At 43.5% G+C, this 17574-nt stretch overlaps 1 protein-coding gene across 12 annotated transcripts in view; it reads left to right on the forward strand.

The window, feature by feature from the left end:
- The first annotated feature begins 7049 nt into the window (after positions 1 to 7049).
- MARK3 (microtubule affinity regulating kinase 3) overlaps positions 7050 to 17574 on the forward strand; it is a 62377-nt gene continuing 51852 nt past the window's right edge. For 7 of the 12 annotated variants that reach the window (XM_036383707.2, XM_036383711.2, XM_036383713.2 and 4 more), the window contains exons 1-2: positions 7051 to 7670; positions 15749 to 15787. In XM_036383707.2, the coding sequence (XP_036239600.1) occupies positions 7620 to 7670; positions 15749 to 15787 (90 nt within the window). In that variant the 5' untranslated portion in view covers positions 7051 to 7619. Of the gene's footprint in view, positions 7671 to 15748; positions 15788 to 17574 lie in introns of all 12 variants that reach the window. The other 5 variants (XM_036383709.2, XM_036383719.2, XM_036383718.2 and 2 more) reach the window with 3 other exon arrangements.

The following is a 17574-nucleotide window of genomic DNA, read 5'->3' on the forward strand; positions in this document are numbered from 1 at the left end:
CCCCCCCTTGTTTCAGTAGCACATATAATGTTGCTGACTTTGTCTGGGTAATTATCAACACATAAGCACAGCAATACAGATGTCTGTGATATCCAGTAACTTTTTGGGCAGTGGGAAAGCTCCAAAGGAAAGCAAATGTTGGAAAAGGTTTTGGAAAAGGTAGAGAGAAGGATCTAAGTAATTATAGGCCTGTCTCCTGACACGAGTCCCAGCAGTATAATGGAATGACTCATATGGATCTAGATTAACAAAGAATCAAAGGAGGAAAATATCATTAATGCCAATCAACAGGAGTTTATGGAAAGAGACCCTTTCAAACTGACTTGTTATCTTTCACCAAGGAGATTGTAAGGGTGAGTGATAAATGTAACAAAGCTGATGTAAAACACTTGGATTTCTTTGAGGCCTTCAACTTGTTGCAGCAAGACATGGTGATTAAGAAACCGGAACAATCCAAAGCCAGTGTGGCACATACAAATTGGTTGTCTAAGTAATCATCCCTGAGACACCACCATGGGGTTCCTGGAAGGGTGCTTGGGGCATTGTGAGCAGCAGGCACTGCTCCCTGGGTGCCACCCTGGGACCTTCAGCTCAGTGTCCCACCCCAACCCTTTATTCAGTCCTCAGTCCTTGCACCCCTTCCCTTTGCTTGCTGGAAGACCTCACTAATCAGCTGTGTTTTCTCAGAGCTGTTTATTTTTCCTTTCCCACCCTGGATGGTCTGTGCATTGTGTGGATTTTCAAGATAGCAATTACTTAGCGACAATTTTTTAAAATCAGAAAAATGCAATATGGTCCCATAACCCTGCACAATTGGTTCTTCACCTTCACCAGGTGATATTTTATCAAGAACTGTAAAGAAACAAAAGGATTGCTAATAAGGTTTGTAGATGACACCAAGACAGAGAAAAAAGATAAAAAAATAAAGGATATGTCACCAGTACAAGCAGACCAGTTTACAAAATTGCATTCAGATGAACAAGACAGTTGAGTATGACCAAAGGTAAAAAATCACACCTGTAGAAATAATAATAATAAAGGGTAGTTTCAATATAGGAGATACCAAAGGGGCACATGAGACACAGCTGAATGTGAGTTTCCAGAGTTCAGAGTTACAGTATCTGAGAGGGCTAAATGGGTTTTTTGGCATCAGCTAAATAACCTACATCATGTCTGTATTTGGGTTTCATGCCATTACAGATGAAAAACCATGTTCACATCTGGTATCCACAGCACAAACCAATGGATAAGGCAGAAATGAATCAGAGGAAACATGCATGCTGCTGCTTACAAATTTGAATAGGATGCCTTTTGATAACAGACCCTAAGACTTCTATCTCTTTAGTCTCTTGAAGAGATGGATGTGGGCTGAGCTGGGTCCCGATTTGGAGTAAAAGTCTGATCATCCATGACACAAAAACAGGAAAGTTCCCATAGCTGGAAGATGTCATTAGCAGGCATATCCAGAAGAGAAGCAAAGGTTTCTAAAACTAGGAGGAACAATCACATGGACAGTCTTCCTAAATGCTCACTGGTTCCTTGCCTCTGGTAATATTTAAATAAAATATACAATCCAAATCAAACACAAGTTATGTCAGGGAAATACACAGAGAGACTTCAGGGCTTGGTTCTGCTAAACTTTGGAGACTATATGAGCAACAACCTGGGTCTTCACCTAAAGTGCCTTCAGAAAACACTGAAGCTCAGCCTATGTCTGGACCTCAACACACACTCTAGTATGAACAAGGTGGATTTAACAAGTATGGGCTATACCAATTTTTAGGATAACCTGTACCCAAAAGCCCTGGAATTTATCTTACTGCTACAAAATACTTCCTTCCCACTATTGCTTGGGCACACCAATTCTTAACCAGCACTTGAAAACATGACATGTTCAGGAGTCATCTATTCTTCTCCCATCATTGTGAATAGAGTCATTGATTCAGTATCAACCACACAGGAAATGGCATAGGAGTAACATGCCTGACTTAGATGGCAAAGCATCTAGGATGTTGCTTTGGTGGGGTCATGTGCTAAGAATGGAAGAGGCTTGCTATAAAACATCTATTTTAGCTTCAAACACACAGAGTCAAATTCAGAGTAGCATCACCACCAACTGGCTACTTGTCCTTTGTGTTACCTTCGTAACCCACATGGCGCCAGGGTCATGGAAAGCCAAGGAGGTATTTTCAATCCTCTGCTTCTCTCACAGTGACCTTGTGCCAAGCCATGAGAGCAGTGCTCTCACCAGCTCTCTGCAGCACTGTGATTCTGTCCTGGAGCTACGATCCATACAGGCATTTGCATCAAATGGCACCAGAATTAGTGCAGTTCAGGCACTTGGTAGCGATCCCACCATGAAGGTTCATGTGCCATGCACCACACTGCATGGCTCTGCAGGCAAAGCACAGCATGCCTGGCCCTGCAGGAAGGGAAATAAATGAGGCATGCAGTTCATGAACCAGCACTGTTTGCTCCTGTTTGCCCACGGCTGCAGCCCAGCCCCTGGAGCTCTCCTCACCTGGGCAATGCAGAGCAGTCACAGTGCCATGGCCACTCTGCTGTCCCCAGGCACTTGTATGGACCAAAGGGAGAAGTCAACACACACAAAATCTTCTCCCACCTCTCAGATCTCAGTCTCTGCTTGACATGAAGCTGAGAAGGAAGATCTTTTCTTTTCCAATGTATTCCCTGCTGTCCACACCACATTTTGCTCCAGGCTTGCAGGAGGTTGCACTTGGGCCTCATTATAACAGAGCATGGACTATTGATTCAGGTTGCAGACAGTAATCAGTCCTTTTCTATCAATAGCTTTGCCATTGACATTTTTAAATCACATGCTTTTTCCTACCATAAAACACTGTTAAGATTATGTATTGCCTGGAAGTTAAGATTTTAAAACCAAATACAAATACTGGTTTCAAACACAAGGAATGACTTCGGTTCTAAAGACAGCACTAATGATAAAACAGTCCTGCATGTGAAAGAATTCACTTCATTACCTTAGAATTTCTATAAGAAATAGGAAAAAGGCATTGGAATAAGAATGAATAATATTGTCTATATCTCAGTGGATGTAGCATATTTTAAAATGTGTTTTTCAAAGGCTTAAGGAAAAAACAAAAAAGTGTCATCAGGGTTAACAACTATCATTCTAAACTGGAATTTTGTATAACCTAAAATGATTTAATACCTGGGCAGGTTTCCAGCTGGTAAGCATTGTCATAGCTGCAGAACACAACAGAGCACCTATAACAATTACATTAGCTGATTCTCTACTTGTCTCTACCAACTGATGTCTTTCAGTTCCCAGCCTTTAAAGAGCAGTGAGTGGAATACAAATTCCTCAGTCAGTTCTGCATTTGTAATCCTTCTGCCAGAATTAAGACTCAAAACCTGTGCATATGAATACATTAAACTTAATCTTTATGTTTTGCCCAGCAATTGTAATCAAGTCCAACATTTTTTGCTCAGACTGCAAATGCTGTTGGAGTCTACTCTGTGCAGTGCGGTGTTAAGAGGTTCTTAGTGTGGCTTTTAATGTCCAGAAGAAAAAAATTCTAAATTATTCACCACAGTGATGTCATTCTGTATCTTATTGTTCTGTGAGGTGGCAGCCAAATGAGTGACATAAAAAAGTTACCTTAACTGGCATCATCTGCTTCCTGTATGTTTTTGAGTCATATTCTCCAGCTCTACTGCCAAAAGTTTTTATAACTGCTAGCACTATAGCCAGTACAGCTCAAAATACAAATTGCAGCCTATTCTGGTAAGATACAAACACTATCATTGAAGTCCCCCTTACAAAATCACTGCCACAATTACTAGCGATAGCATGAGAACCAGAAAGCATGATAGGATTATCAGACTGCTTTCTGAGTTTTCAAAACCTTTCTATAGGAAAAGAAATCATCTTCTGATTTGTGAATGTGGCTTAAGCAGTACCTGATAATACACAGAATATTTATGGAAAACAAAGACAAAATCCATACAATCAGCTTTTTTCTATGGCCCAATTTCTAAGAAGAACATGAATACATTTTGAAATTAACTTATCTGTTTAAATGGGAGAAGCAGAATATAGCAACAATGAAATGCAGAAGAAAGCACCTGCTATGCAGTTTGTCATTCCCTGTGCAAGTTTTGCTACACAGTAAAACCAGCTCTAATCAATGTTGTCATTTAATGGCAATAAAATAGCAAAATCAGCTACTGTTATTTTTGTGGTCTTAAGCACTTCAGAAGTTCTTACTTCAAAATCCCTTTGCCAATGAAAAACATGACTCTGAAAGATACAGTCATCCCCCACAGCTCCCCTGCTCCCTGTGCCCTTTCCCCAGCCCCTTTAAATTTGGCCTGCAAGTATTAAATGTAGACTTTATCAAGGGCAATAGTGGAACTCCTACTGTATCAACAGGCCCAGGAATTCCATCTGACTATCCACCATTGTACAGCTCAGATTTTATCTGAGTGACTACTGCTTCCACAGAGCAGAAATGCAAGTATGTAAAAACACAATGCTGTTTTTAATGCCTCTTCATGCCCGTGCACAGAACTTGCACAGATCAGGACAGGCACACTCCTAGGTGCAAACAGCATTACATGTACTTCCCATACTGTGCCAACAGCTCCAACGTGGGCAGCTCAGCCTTCCCATGCTGGCTGCAGTGCCCACGAGTGCAGGCTGAGAGCTCCAGGCTGGGTGACAGCCCAAAGAAACCTCTGCCCAATTGCTGCCCTTTTTCTGACTCCGTCATAACTCAATTAAATTTTTTACAAACACATCATAAAGAACATATTCTACTGGCAACCAAAAAGAAAAAGATGAAGCAGCAGCCCTGTGGCAAAAGCAGAGTCAGGAGATCTGGATACTTTTCCTGGCTTTGCTTTAGATTTGTGACTGACCTTGGCAAGTCAGATATAGACAAATCCCACTCCCTGCTCTGTGCAAGGGGTCCTGCCTGCTTCCCAGGGACAGTGGCTCTGCTATGAGAATGTGTTGTCTGAGCAAAGACACACATGGACGTGCATGTACACACAGAAATACATTTTCACAAGGGGAGAGTCCTGAAATCCAAAATTCCTGCCATTGACAAAGAGCAAGACATCAGCTTAATGAGAGGTCAGAAGGAAAATCTGCAGGTCAGACATTGTGGAGCATTTTGTAGTCCTGAAGATGAAGTAACAGACATACATTATTTGGTGGCATTCAAAGGCCATCTTTCCTTGTTCATGTCTCTAAAAGCAAGGGAAATATCACCTACATCATAGGATGGATTTCAGGGCTGAGCTTTCAAATATTTATGAGAGCCATAAAGTTTAGAAGTCTAGTTTAGTCCTTCCACTTTAGAAAGACAAAATGTTACTGCTAGGCTGCCAGATCCACAGATATGCCAAGTCTCTACAAATCCCACCAGACCCAACATTTTTTTTTTCTAGAGAGGTTCATTTTTTTCTGTTAAAAAAAAATCCAAAAAACAACAAAAACAACCAAACAAACAAACAAAAAAAACAACAAAAAAAACCCCAGAAATAGGTTTGTTTTTAAACCACCTACATGCTGAATATACAAAAGTTATTTCTCTTTCTTGTTTTTCATTCATAATTAGATCTACTCATGACTATACCAAGATCTTCTTCATAGACTTAAAAAGGACTATGCAGAGTAACTACTGGATACACAAAGAATGTTTTGATAGCTCAGGCTTCCACCCTCCTTCAACAAATGAGCCAAACATCAAGTTGGATGAAAACACAGTGCTGTAACACTGTATGGGTGTCTGATGGCACCAGGTGAGATCTGCCAACAGCAGCCTCAGACCCCCACCAGGTATGAGCTCCCTTCTGTAACACACACCATCCTTGGGCTGGGAAAGCCCAAGGAAAGGAAGGACATGCTTTGGCAAATGGCCCAAGGACAGAACCCTGAACATGGATGACCATTCCTGGACTATGCCTGCCTGTGTCCCTTTCCCTGGCTGTGAGTGGGCAGTGGGGTCTGTCCCCTTCCCCAGTCAAGGGCTGGCTCTGTAGGGAGATCTGCCATTTCTCCAGCCACTCTGTGCACCTTCCCCTCTGCCCCACGGTGCTCCCCAAAACCTGAGCTCCCCACCCCACATCTCCTTCCACGCCAGGGGGGGCACATCTCCCTGAGGGCCTCTTTACAGAATCAGAATCAGAGGCTTTTAAGGGGTTGGAAGAACCCAGTGCCAACCCCCTGCCATGGGCAGGGACATCTCCCACCAGACCAGGTTCCCCAAAGCCCTACCCAGGCTGGGCTTCAACACTTGGTAGGGGTGGGACATCCACAGTTTCACCTGTTCTGGTGCCTCACCACCCTCATGGTAAAAAATTTCTTGCTAAAACCTAATCTAATTTCCCCCTCTTTCAATCTGTACCCATTACTGTTTGTCCTATCACTATAGCTCCTCATGGAGCGTCCCTCTCTAGCTTCCCTGCAGACCCTCTCAGACACTGGAAGGTTGCTGAGGTGCCCACACCACCTTCTCTTCTCCAGGCTGAACAGCCCCAGCTTTCTCCATCTTTGTAGGGAAAATGTTCCAGTCCTCTTAACATCTTCAAGGTCCCCTCTGGACTCGCCCCAACAGTTCCATGTCCTCCTTGTATTGGGGACACCAGAACTGCATGCAGTGCTCCAGGTGGGGTCTCACAAAAGCGAACCCGCCCCAAGCCGTGCCGCCCCGGGGCTGCTCCGATCCCCGGAGGACAGCGGGGCCGGCACGGAGGGCAGGGCCGGTCCCAGGAGGGTAGGGGCCGATCCCCGGAGGACAGCGGGGCCGGCACGGAGGGCAGGGCCGGTCCCAGGAGGGTAGGGGCCGATCCCCGGAGGACAGCGGGGCCGGCACGGAGGGCAGGGCCGGTCCCGGCCCCGAGGCCCCCGCACACGCCGGGCGGGGGGCGGGACCTTCCGGTTCATGTCGGCGCTGGGCTGGCGCGGAGGAGCAGCGCGGCCATCTTGCCTCGTCCGGGAGCGGCGGCGGCGGCGGCGGCGGCGGGGCGGGCGGGGGGCAGGCAGGGAGGGAGGGAGCAGCGGGCGGGCACCCACCGAGCGTCCGCAGCCCGCGGGGCGCCGGCCTTCTCGGAGCCTGGGGCGGGTCGCGATGCGAGCGGCGGCGCGGTGAAGCGGGGCCGCGGCGGGGGAAGGAGAGGGCAGCCCCCCGGGCGGCGGGCCTGCGCTAGCCGTGCCCCGGCGGCAGCGGAGAGAAGCCGGGCTGCGGGGCGTCCTGCCGCCGCCTCCTCCCGCCCGCCCTGCGCTCACCCCCTCCCCCTCGGAGCCGCTCCCTCGCCGCCTCCCTTTCCCCGGCTCCATCCCTTCCCTCGGCTCCATCCCCTCCCCGCTGGATGAGGCGGCCCCCTGCCCGCTGCTGACCCCTGCGGACCCCGGCTGTAGGATGAGCCCGAAGGACTCGGAGGGGGCGAGGCCGCTCCGCTCCCCGAGGAGGATCTAGTGGGGGGGCACCGACGCGACGCCGCCCCCCGCCAGGCACCTCGTCCTTCATGGTGGCTCCCTGCGACCACCATCTCGGAGCAGACGCGCAGCCCGGGGCCCGTGTGTGTGTCTGTGCGCGCCGCCGCCGCGGCCGCCCGAGTGAGGGAAAATGTCCACTCGGACTCCATTGCCCACGGTGAACGAGCGCGACACCGAGAACGTGAGTACCGCGGCCGCGGGGGACCCGCCGCGCCACCGCACCGCGCCCGGCCCGCGCCGCCCGGCCCCGCCGCGCGGGCATCGCCCCGCGGGGCGCTGTCAGCAGCCGCCCTCCGCCCGTACGCTGCCCAAATTGCCGATTTATTCTGAATTGATTATTTTTTTAACCCCTCCACAGCACGGTTCGCCGGCTCCGTGGCGTTTGCGGGCATCCCTCCCAAAGCCGGTGTCCCCTCTTTAATTCCCCAGGTTCTATTTGAGTGTCGCAGGGTGGCGAGGATCGGGTTGGTTATGTCGGTAACGGGGATCCGCGGTGGGGAGGGGAGCGCTGGGGGGCTGCTGCCTTCTCCTGATATGCGAACTTACTGCCAATGCATCCGAATAAACCTCTGGTAAACAGATGGGAATAATTCAGCTTGGCTAGGGGTGGGCTAGGTGACCTAGATAATAGGCCTCTTCCCTGCTTAATTTGCAGGGTTCTCGATGGTAATGACGCTGTTAGGCTAGTCACCTGTTCAGATGACATTAAAAGGGTTTCTTTATTGGAATTACCCTTTGCGCAAGGGAGCTTGTTCCCTTCACACCGAATACCCCCTCCTTTTTTTTTTTTACCTTGACAAAGCCAAGGTTTAGGAATCGACACTTTATTTACAATATTAAGTCAGTCACAAAGGTCGTATGCTAAAGGAAGAAAGAACAAAAAAATAAGCTAGTCTTACCACATGAGCATATAGCAACAAACGAAGCTCGGTAGGAGACTCCCTTTCTGCAGATAGAAACTGTGTTTCTCTGAGTTAAAACTTACTTGATCCTGGTGTATCCTGTCTAACCATTTTTCTGTAGAGGCTCTGACATGTCCCCAAATGATAAACAGATAAACAGAAGGGAGTTGTCACTCACTGTAGTCTGAGTTGATAGGTGAACTTTGTATTCAGCTTTTTGTAAAGGCTATCTGATATTCTTTACAAGATAGATGCTAAGCTTGACGGATGAGGCTTTTTTTTTGAGGGGTTTGGTTTTTGTTTTTCTTTTTTTTTTTTTTTGGGAGGGCTTCTTATGTTTTGGACTGGCATAAAAGGTGGAAACTTTGGTTAAAGATCAGGAAAAACTGTTGGATTGTTCCAGACCATAAATAGTCTGAGAAAAGTGATGGTAGCCCCATTGTTTAAAACAAGACCAGACAAAGCGTTAGAAAACATGCTGCATGGAACAATTACTGCATTACTAGGGATTTAGATTTTATTGACATAATAGGCATTTCTAACTTCTGTGATCTTTATTTGCTTTAGCACTACATGCAACCTGCAGGCTAAGGGCTGTATTGAGCAAAAAGCCAACTAAGCATATTTGGTTGTAAAATCTCAATGAGCTTCCTGTCTTGTGGAAGAAAATAATTAAAATATTATGCAGCCCTTCCTATGCCATGGGGAGAGTTGAAGTTGAAACACTCTACAAAATACTGTGCATGGTTGATTTGGGTGATTTTAGTCTATATCAAACCTGACTGGACTTTTCAAGCTCCATGTGAATGTATGGAGGCCACATAGTAAATCATTTTAGAAAGTGTTCAGATCAGATTCCCCAGTTAATTCAAACTCTACTGTGGATAACTTAACAGTGGAAAGACTTAATATGTGCTTGAGGAAACATAATTATTCACAAGCTGTGTGTTCTAGCACTTGAAGTTAGGTTTTTACATGTCTTCCACTTAAGGCACCTTATTCTCACTTCAAAATATTGGTCTAACACTTCTGTTTAGTTATCTTCATAATTTGACATACATGGTTTGTCTTGCTTGCAGATAAATTGCCTTAGGTTTAGAAAAAGGCATATTTTTAAAGTGCTGTATTCTGTGCTGGTGTCCACAGAAATACCTGTAGGTAGTGATATTTGACAGGGAGTGATTAATCCAAGTACTCGCCAGATCCAGCCAGCCAAGCCCTCCCCAGTACAATACCATATTCTTCAGGAAGCTCTCTGATGTTTTGGCCATCAGCTATCTAGAAATTTACAAACTATTTTGTTATGCCTTGCTTAAAAACTAAATTTAAATCTGACATTTAGTCTGTCTGAATTCCCCCTACAGCTGTGAACACCAGGTCTCTTTTTTAATACCAAATGCAATAATTTTGATACTTCAGCTAACTGTTCTATTCCCCAAACCTGGGTGTATTATGTTGGCAGGTAAATTGAGCCTTGATTCATTCTCTTTCACATAAGAGAAGTCTAATTAGTTAATATTCAGAGGGCTCTTTGAAGAGGCTTAGGAGGTGCCAAGGTATTCAGCTAGCCTTTGGGCCATGGTTGTGGACCCTGTTAATGCCTTCTCTCTGCTTGGAAGGTTACCACTGCTGACAAAGGCTTGGCTGGTGTTGAATCTGGTTGAAGTGTGCTGATCATAGCTTATCCATGCCTATACTTGCAGTTTTGAAAATGAAGTTAGCCTCCAGAATGACAGTGAGTGTAAATTATCATTGTCTGTGCTTGCACTTAACCACGTTCAGTGGTTGGCAGGTCCTGTTGAATAAAAAATTGTAATTGCCAGTACTTGATTTTTATTTTTTTTCCTAAGGCTTCTTATCAAGACATGCTGAAGTGGAAATACTGTCACAGTGACTTTCCCCAAAAGCTACTCAGAGCTACCAAGCCTTTAGTGCCTTTGAGATTAAAGAATTTGGCTGCGAGTCACCTGGTTTTGAGAGGAAAGGCATCCCAGATGATCTGTGATCATAGGAACTTCACACTTGGACAGTTGGAAGCTGGCTGTTGGCCTGCCATGAGCAGAGACACAGCAGCTCCTCTCTGGCCATGTCTTGTGCAGCAGGGGCTGCTTAGGGGACAGAAGTGCAGGACAGGATCAGATCTTCTCTGTCTTTTTCAAAAATATGTCCTGCATGTAAGAAAGAAAGCAACAGAGACAAGCAGAGACCTCCTTCATGCAAATCTGGGAGACAGGATAGACACAGAAGAAGGACTTTAGATGACAGAAGAATGAGTAAACCTGTTTTACTAGTGATGAGAAGGAAGGAAGAGAAGATGGAGGAGAATAGAGTGTGGAAACAAAGTGGAAAAGGAAGATAGAAGGTGGAAAACAAAAGATGAGAGGAGTCACAGAGGAATGTGCATATGGCAGGATGGAGGACAGCCAGTGACAAAGAAATAAGAGCAGAAGAAACAAGATTGTGAGGAGTAGGACAACTATTCATTAAAAAAAATATTCAAAGAGTGGGAAGATGATAGCAAACTATAGATAGAAACAAGGAAATACAGGTGGTATGGAGGTTGGAAGATTACTTTTTTTAACAGCATGAAATAGAAAAGAATAATCTTGCATTAAAGAGTTTAATTAAAACCTCTGTGTTCGTTGCACAGCTGTGTTTTCTGGGGGGGAGAAAGGGTAACTCTTTTGAATGTGTTGGTTCTGCAGGCCAATCTGAATTAAAAATTTAAATAATTTGAGGAAAGCAAGACTAAAATATACTCTTATCTCCATGACTGTGCCTAATGTGAAAAATTTGCTATTGAAAAATGCCAGCATGATGGCAACTGTGCTTGCACAAAAGGATTCTGTGCAGCAGAAGTACCACCCCTTTTTGGTTTTTGTTTTTTTTTCTTTTATTTAAAAAGATTTAGCAAAGGCAGAGTTAGGTACAAAATGTATTTTGAGCTACTGGGAAAGTTAGTGCAGTATGTCTTGGTTTATTACCAATTAACTATGAAATGCATTAGAGCATTTGCAGACAATATGCAAGCTTGCATTGTTCTATATATTATTTATCAGTCTTCTCCTATTACAGATAGATCTGTAATTTGAATGCTTTCTTCCGCAGCATGAAATCCTGTGGGTTTTTTTAAAGAAAGGACTGAGGAGGGAAGCGTTCCTGTGGCCAACACTTCTGACAGATTTTCTTCTACAGGACCATCTACACTATTCCATATTTTTCGCCAGTTGTAATAAATGTTCTGGTTTGAATTAAATTGGGCAAAGATGGCAAAATAACTAGAAAGAAAAAATATTTTAGGAATTCACCTGGCATGTATTTTGTAGTGCCAAAATTCCCCAGAGCAGAAAAAAATGCTGATGCTCGATAGGCCTGGTACTGTGTCCTCAGAAAATACCTGGTGAGCTGCATGACATTGCGAGTCATGAACTGCTAGTATTTTCACATTTTTGCAGTGAGACATTTATTTCTCAGCTGTGCTGAGCAGCCTGTGCTGTGGTGTTTAATCACTTGGTTTCAGTCAGCTCACACTGATGGGAGGCTGCTGGGGGCATCGGCCTCGGGTGCCCCTTCCCACCCGCGGTTTGTGCCAGCACTGATTATCACGGGGCTCTGAGATGAGTCTGGTCAGCTCTGATCCGACTGCTAGAAACCCTTAAGAAAAGTGGAGTTATCTCCATTCTGTGGCTGTAAACAGAATGTCCAGTGCAGGTGGCGAAGGTTAGAAATGCTTCCTAGTGGTTTTGTTTTGGCTTGAATTAAGCCAGTCATAGCACAGCACCCTAGGGCTAGGGTAACTTGAGTTGTGCCACAAGTACAAACAGATACATATTTACAACAGTATAATTTGGGATGTTTTATTCCTGGAAATAATATTTTTTTCTTCCTTTCTTACATTATTTCAATAACTCAGAAAAACTAGGTTGCAGGACCTTACTCCAGAAAATGTTACATAGTTAGACTTCATTTGTTACCACCAGCAAATGTGGCTTATATTGTGGGCTTAGAAGTAGCAGTCTGAAAAACACAACACAGCTACAGGAATTGCTGAAAGAAAATAAATGAATAAATACAGTATTTAGTACACTGAACTTCACAGTCTTCTTCCTAACTTTTGTTACCCACTCACCTGGTATCCTTACCTGCTCAATTCTCCATTTTAGTTCTAGCCAAAAGATATATTCATGTTGATGTGAGCGGACAGTTCCTGTTGACAACATGTCTCAGGTGACTCAAGTCAAAGGAATTCAAAGAGTGGAGGCATTTGTCTCTCCCAATCTCCATTTCATATGATATATAAGTAGCATGTGTCTGCAACTTCCTCTTCTCCTCAGTCAAGTAATGCTGCCTCATGGGTGTCAGCCAGATCAAAAATGGAGGTCACTTTTTTTTTAGGCTCATGGCATATCAAGGTTGGCTCTGCTTTGCGTGGAGATCATCTGCCACTAAAATTCTTTAGAACATATGATAAATAGGTGCATACTGCTCTTAAAACATAAACCTGAAAGATACTGAGTACACCTGTGATGAGGAAGAAACCCTAACCCTCCTTGGGTTAGGAGGAATTCTTGCCCCATAAAGCAGCAAGTTGCTGAGCTCAATATGTGTATATATACATATAAACAGAAATTGACTTTCAAATAAAATTTGTTCCTGCAGGGTTAAACCCTAAGCAAAGCTTTCTATCTGCAAGCTCAATGTGGTTTTTGAAAACCAACTGTGAGGTGGTTGGGTTTTTTCTTTTTTGTTTAGCATGTAATTACTGACAGTGATGATTCTGGAAACAACTTAGTTGGCAGTATTGTTGATGAAGAATAGAATATGGTTGGCTCTTTAGCTATTATTCCCCAGGCTGATGTCAATAAATATCCATTTTAATCAGCAGTAAAGGAACTTTGGCTGGAAAGATATGATGAATGTCAGATCTTGATAATGTGAAGCAACAAAAGAGCTTTTAAAGAGCTTTTCTAACCGGCACCAGACTTATCTTTTTGATTATATAAGCAGGATTTCTTCACTGTTGTGTTGTTCAGTGCTAATCATGGAATTACAGATTCACTCTCTTTCATATGCTGTATAAAGCATGAACCAAATACTGCCAAACACATCTCAGAGGCTGTAGTGGTTTTGGATGGGAGGACTCTTGAGCCAGACCCTGTGTGTGAAGCATCCTGCCTTTGCTGAGGACTGTTAGTGCTTTGCTGTCAGCACTTCCCCACTCTGGTCTTCAGAGCACTGCTGCACTTGTCACTAGCAATTCCCACTGCTGGTCAGTAGCCAGAATTAGGGGTGTGCAAGTGTTGCTTTGGGTAGCAGTGTTCCCTCTTTTCCCAGTGTTTCACTTTGCCAGGTGTCCTGTGTCCCTACTGTCCCCCTCCATCAGGCTGCTCAGTGTAGGCTGTTCCATTGCTGTGCTCACTTTGAGCTGTATCCTGAGTGTTACTCCTAGTTTTTTTCTTTTATTTTGCCTTCCCCACTGAGGTGTGGAGGAATTAGGAATGTGTGTCAGAGGTATAGCTTCCATGTGCTAAAGGCTGTTTACTCTCCAGGTTCCCCCTTTAATCCGGTGGTTTGACAGATCTGACCTAATTAAAAGAGCCACTCTTTTTCATGAATGTCATACCAATTACATGAATGAGCACTGTGACAGGCTGAGAACTGCACAGTGAAGTCTTCCCCTTTTGACAATGGAAGCATCCCAATTAGTGTTTTCTCTCCCTTAACATCTATATTATATTTCTAGAAGGTCTGCTTGTCTCCCTTGATGAATTCTGACCCTTTCAGTTGTTCCTCTCAGTCACAACATCCATAATGGTTGGGCTGTAGCCTACATCAGTGAATAAATCTGCCCTCGTGGGTTGATAACTTCAGTACCATTTTAGGTGGATAGCATTTTTCTTCTTAGGAGACCCTTTAAAATTTTGTGAGATGGAAGCCATGACTGTTTACCCTTAAGATTGATTATGGAGCAAGCTAGTCTAAAAACTGCCTTTTAATTATATGTGTTGGAACCAAATAATTGGTTATGCAAACATCAACATATGCATGCTGGGTCTGACAAAACCCACCTCACTCCATATCCTGATTTGTGCCTTGGTCACTGGTAGGAGGGAAGTTAAATCAGGACAAGTACAGGACATCTTCACCTGATGTGTTCCTGTTTATAATTTAGGAAAACAATATAATATCTTATAATACATGATGATTTAGGGAATCCCAGAGCAGTAACTGGTATATAAACAATTGTGGATGAGTGTTTGCTGTGACACCCTTTGGTGGCTGCCAGAAACGTAAGTCTGTGTTTTGACTTTCCAGTAGAATTCCTGTGTCAGCAGTTGCAGGATGCCCTGCTGTGCTGTTTCAGGGATGTCTGCTCAGTAAGATGCTACCTCTGTGCATATCCTTAGGGCTGCCTTTTTGCTCTTACACTGAGCAGTACTCAGCAGTCTGTGTGTTCTTAAAGATGTTAATGAGAATGGGAAATAAAATACAAAACATTGTTGGGAAGGGCTGCAGTGAAATTTTGTCTTTGCATGTTTGATTTAAAATATTTTTGAGTTTCCTGTTAAGTTTTTCTGTAAATATGGTGGTAGTGGCAAGTGCACAGCCAGAAATTACCATTTATTTATATATTGTGTACCCAGGTTAAGGTAATGAAGCAATTTAGTGTCTCAAAAATTCATGTCCTGGAATCCTTACATTATTAACATTATAAGGTATAGGCTTTAAGTATGGGTTTTTTCTTATTACAATTAAAAAAGCTGAATGAAATGAGGTTGTCATGATTGTTACTGGTCTGACAGATTTCCAAGAAATTCTGTAATATCACTTTGTAGTATTTCATACAGAGGTTAGGTAACAGCTAAGGTAATAAATATTCCTGGAAACTTCAGTAAGATTAAATTGTATTAGTTCAGTTTCGCTGATGATAAGCTAGTTCTCACTATTTAATTAAATAAATACTTTTAAAAAGTCGATGCGATTTGTTCCCTACATTTCAGAAAGAGTTTCCTATTTACTGTAATTAAACATGGATTTTTGCAGGTCTTGGACATTCTGATTTCTTACTGTTTTTCAGCTCTTTGAATGGATATCAGATTCTGTTTCTTTCAGGTTTTTTCCTCAACGTTTGTCACCTTCTTAAGCAGTTCAAGAACTTCGATACTAGTCATCCCCTGCCCTGTGTGTTTCTAATTCTCTGAATGTTAAGATATCTGAAACCATACAGATACTGGATAAAAGTAACATCTGCCAAAAAGATTTCAGCTGTTGACACCCTCATACTTCATTTGCTTTTTACTTTTTTTCCTTTTCTTTTTTCTTTCTCTTCATGCTAATCATTATCTGGCTATGAAAGGATGTCGGCTCATCATTGGGGGAAGGCTTTTGCGAAAAGGTGGGTTTTGTGTTGTGTTCCAAATAGAGTTGGTCTTGGGTTCAGTCCCTCCCTTGCAGTAAGGTCTCTCACAAATGGAGATGTTTTACTTCATTTCCTTCTGGGTTGAGTAATAATAGGGTGGGGCTGAGGGGAGGAGGAGAATGTTTTGTTTTGGGGTTTTTTTAATGACAAAGGTTGTCCTGTTAGCTTGGAAATGGATGGTGCAAAAAAAGAACAAACGTTTAAAGTATTTAAAAGATTTTTAAATGCAATCTGGTGCATGCCAAGGTACGGAAAAAAAAGTGCTTTATTGTCATGAGTGGATTTCAGGAAATTTTTTTTTTAAAGAGGTGGTGACTGTCAAACCCGAAATTGCACAAAGTACCTCATCTCCTTGCCTTAGTTTCCCTCTACAGTGTAATGGTCCTGCTTTACATGAAGAGAGATATTTTGGGAATCACTTAGCCCTGGTGAGTTCATTAGCAAGTGTTATTCTTACACAGAAAACACCTCCAGGAAATACAACTCACCTACCACAATACATGGAAACTTATTAGAAATGAGCATATGCTGATTTTAAATTTTATGTTTTTAAGACAAAGCCCATATCTTCTTGAAACCATATAAATGTGGACCTGGAAAAGAAGCCTGAAATTGAACAGAGTTTTGGGGGGTCAGTGTAGTGAGGAAGGCAAAATCTGGAGATCTTAGGGAAAATACAAATGGCATTCATCTCAATTTGGAGAGCAGAAGATGCTATTGCCATTTCTCTGGGCTGAGATTGGCACTGTTAAGCTGTTTGCTGAGGAAACTGCCCTGGGAAGTACTTGAGCCAGATGCTGTACAAGCCAATGCATGATTTGAGCTTTTGTTGGACCACCTATATTTTGCTTTTTGCCTACACCATTTAGCTTTCCATCTGCCTATCATGGCTTCTTGAAAACGACTAGGCTGGGAGAAACACTTTCACTCAGTTTTGAGTTTATGCTCTTCATTTCCATATGCAAAAGAAAATCCATGTTGAAATGGACAATCTGTTTTCTGTGGTTTTTAGAAAGCTTGTTGTCTGTTCAGTATAATAATGTAACTGACAGAGGAAGGACTTGCTGATAGATTTATTTATGTGAAGTGGAATATAGTCCAAATTAGATATGGTTGCAAATGGCTGGATTTCTACAGAGGGAAACATGTCTGAGCAAATCAGTTGGAGAGAACCGAACTGCTTAGGAACACGCAGCTTGATACTTAAAACCCACAGCTGAAAAAGGTCATATTCTTGAAAAGAAATAATCTGGGTTGGAGTGGAAATGCAGACCTCCATACAAGGAGATTTTGTTCAGTTTATCAACCCTAGTCCAAATCAGTTCACAGCTTTTCATGCTGCCCTTTAAATGCAAAGCTAGGAAGCATGAAAAAATTATAGGATACAAGAAATCATTTTTCAACAAGAGGACAGTGAAGCTCTCAAGACACAATTACTGGGTGGTTTGCTACGTGGAATAGAGTTTGTTAGTATAACAGAACCTTCCTGATAGTGCTTATGTGAAGTAGGGTATGAGTCAGATCAATTTTGGCTAACCTGTTCTCTGGCTTGTGACTACGTCGTGCCTGGTGCCCACATCTCAGCTGCTTCCTAGGCTAGCTCAGGACCAACAGTGTTTTAGTTCCAGCACAACTGCTGTGTTTTCAGAGTCAGCTATGTGGTTCAAAAGCTGTTGAATTCAAGTTGTTGAATCTGTCTGCTGGAGAGCCTAAGCTAACAAGCCCTGCTGGGAGGCAGTCTGGCTCCTGCTGAAGGCAGCTTG

The sequence above is a fragment of the Molothrus ater genome, chromosome 6 (genome assembly GCF_012460135.2).
Source record: "Molothrus ater isolate BHLD 08-10-18 breed brown headed cowbird chromosome 6, BPBGC_Mater_1.1, whole genome shotgun sequence".
Taxonomy (NCBI): Eukaryota; Metazoa; Chordata; class Aves; order Passeriformes; family Icteridae; genus Molothrus; species Molothrus ater.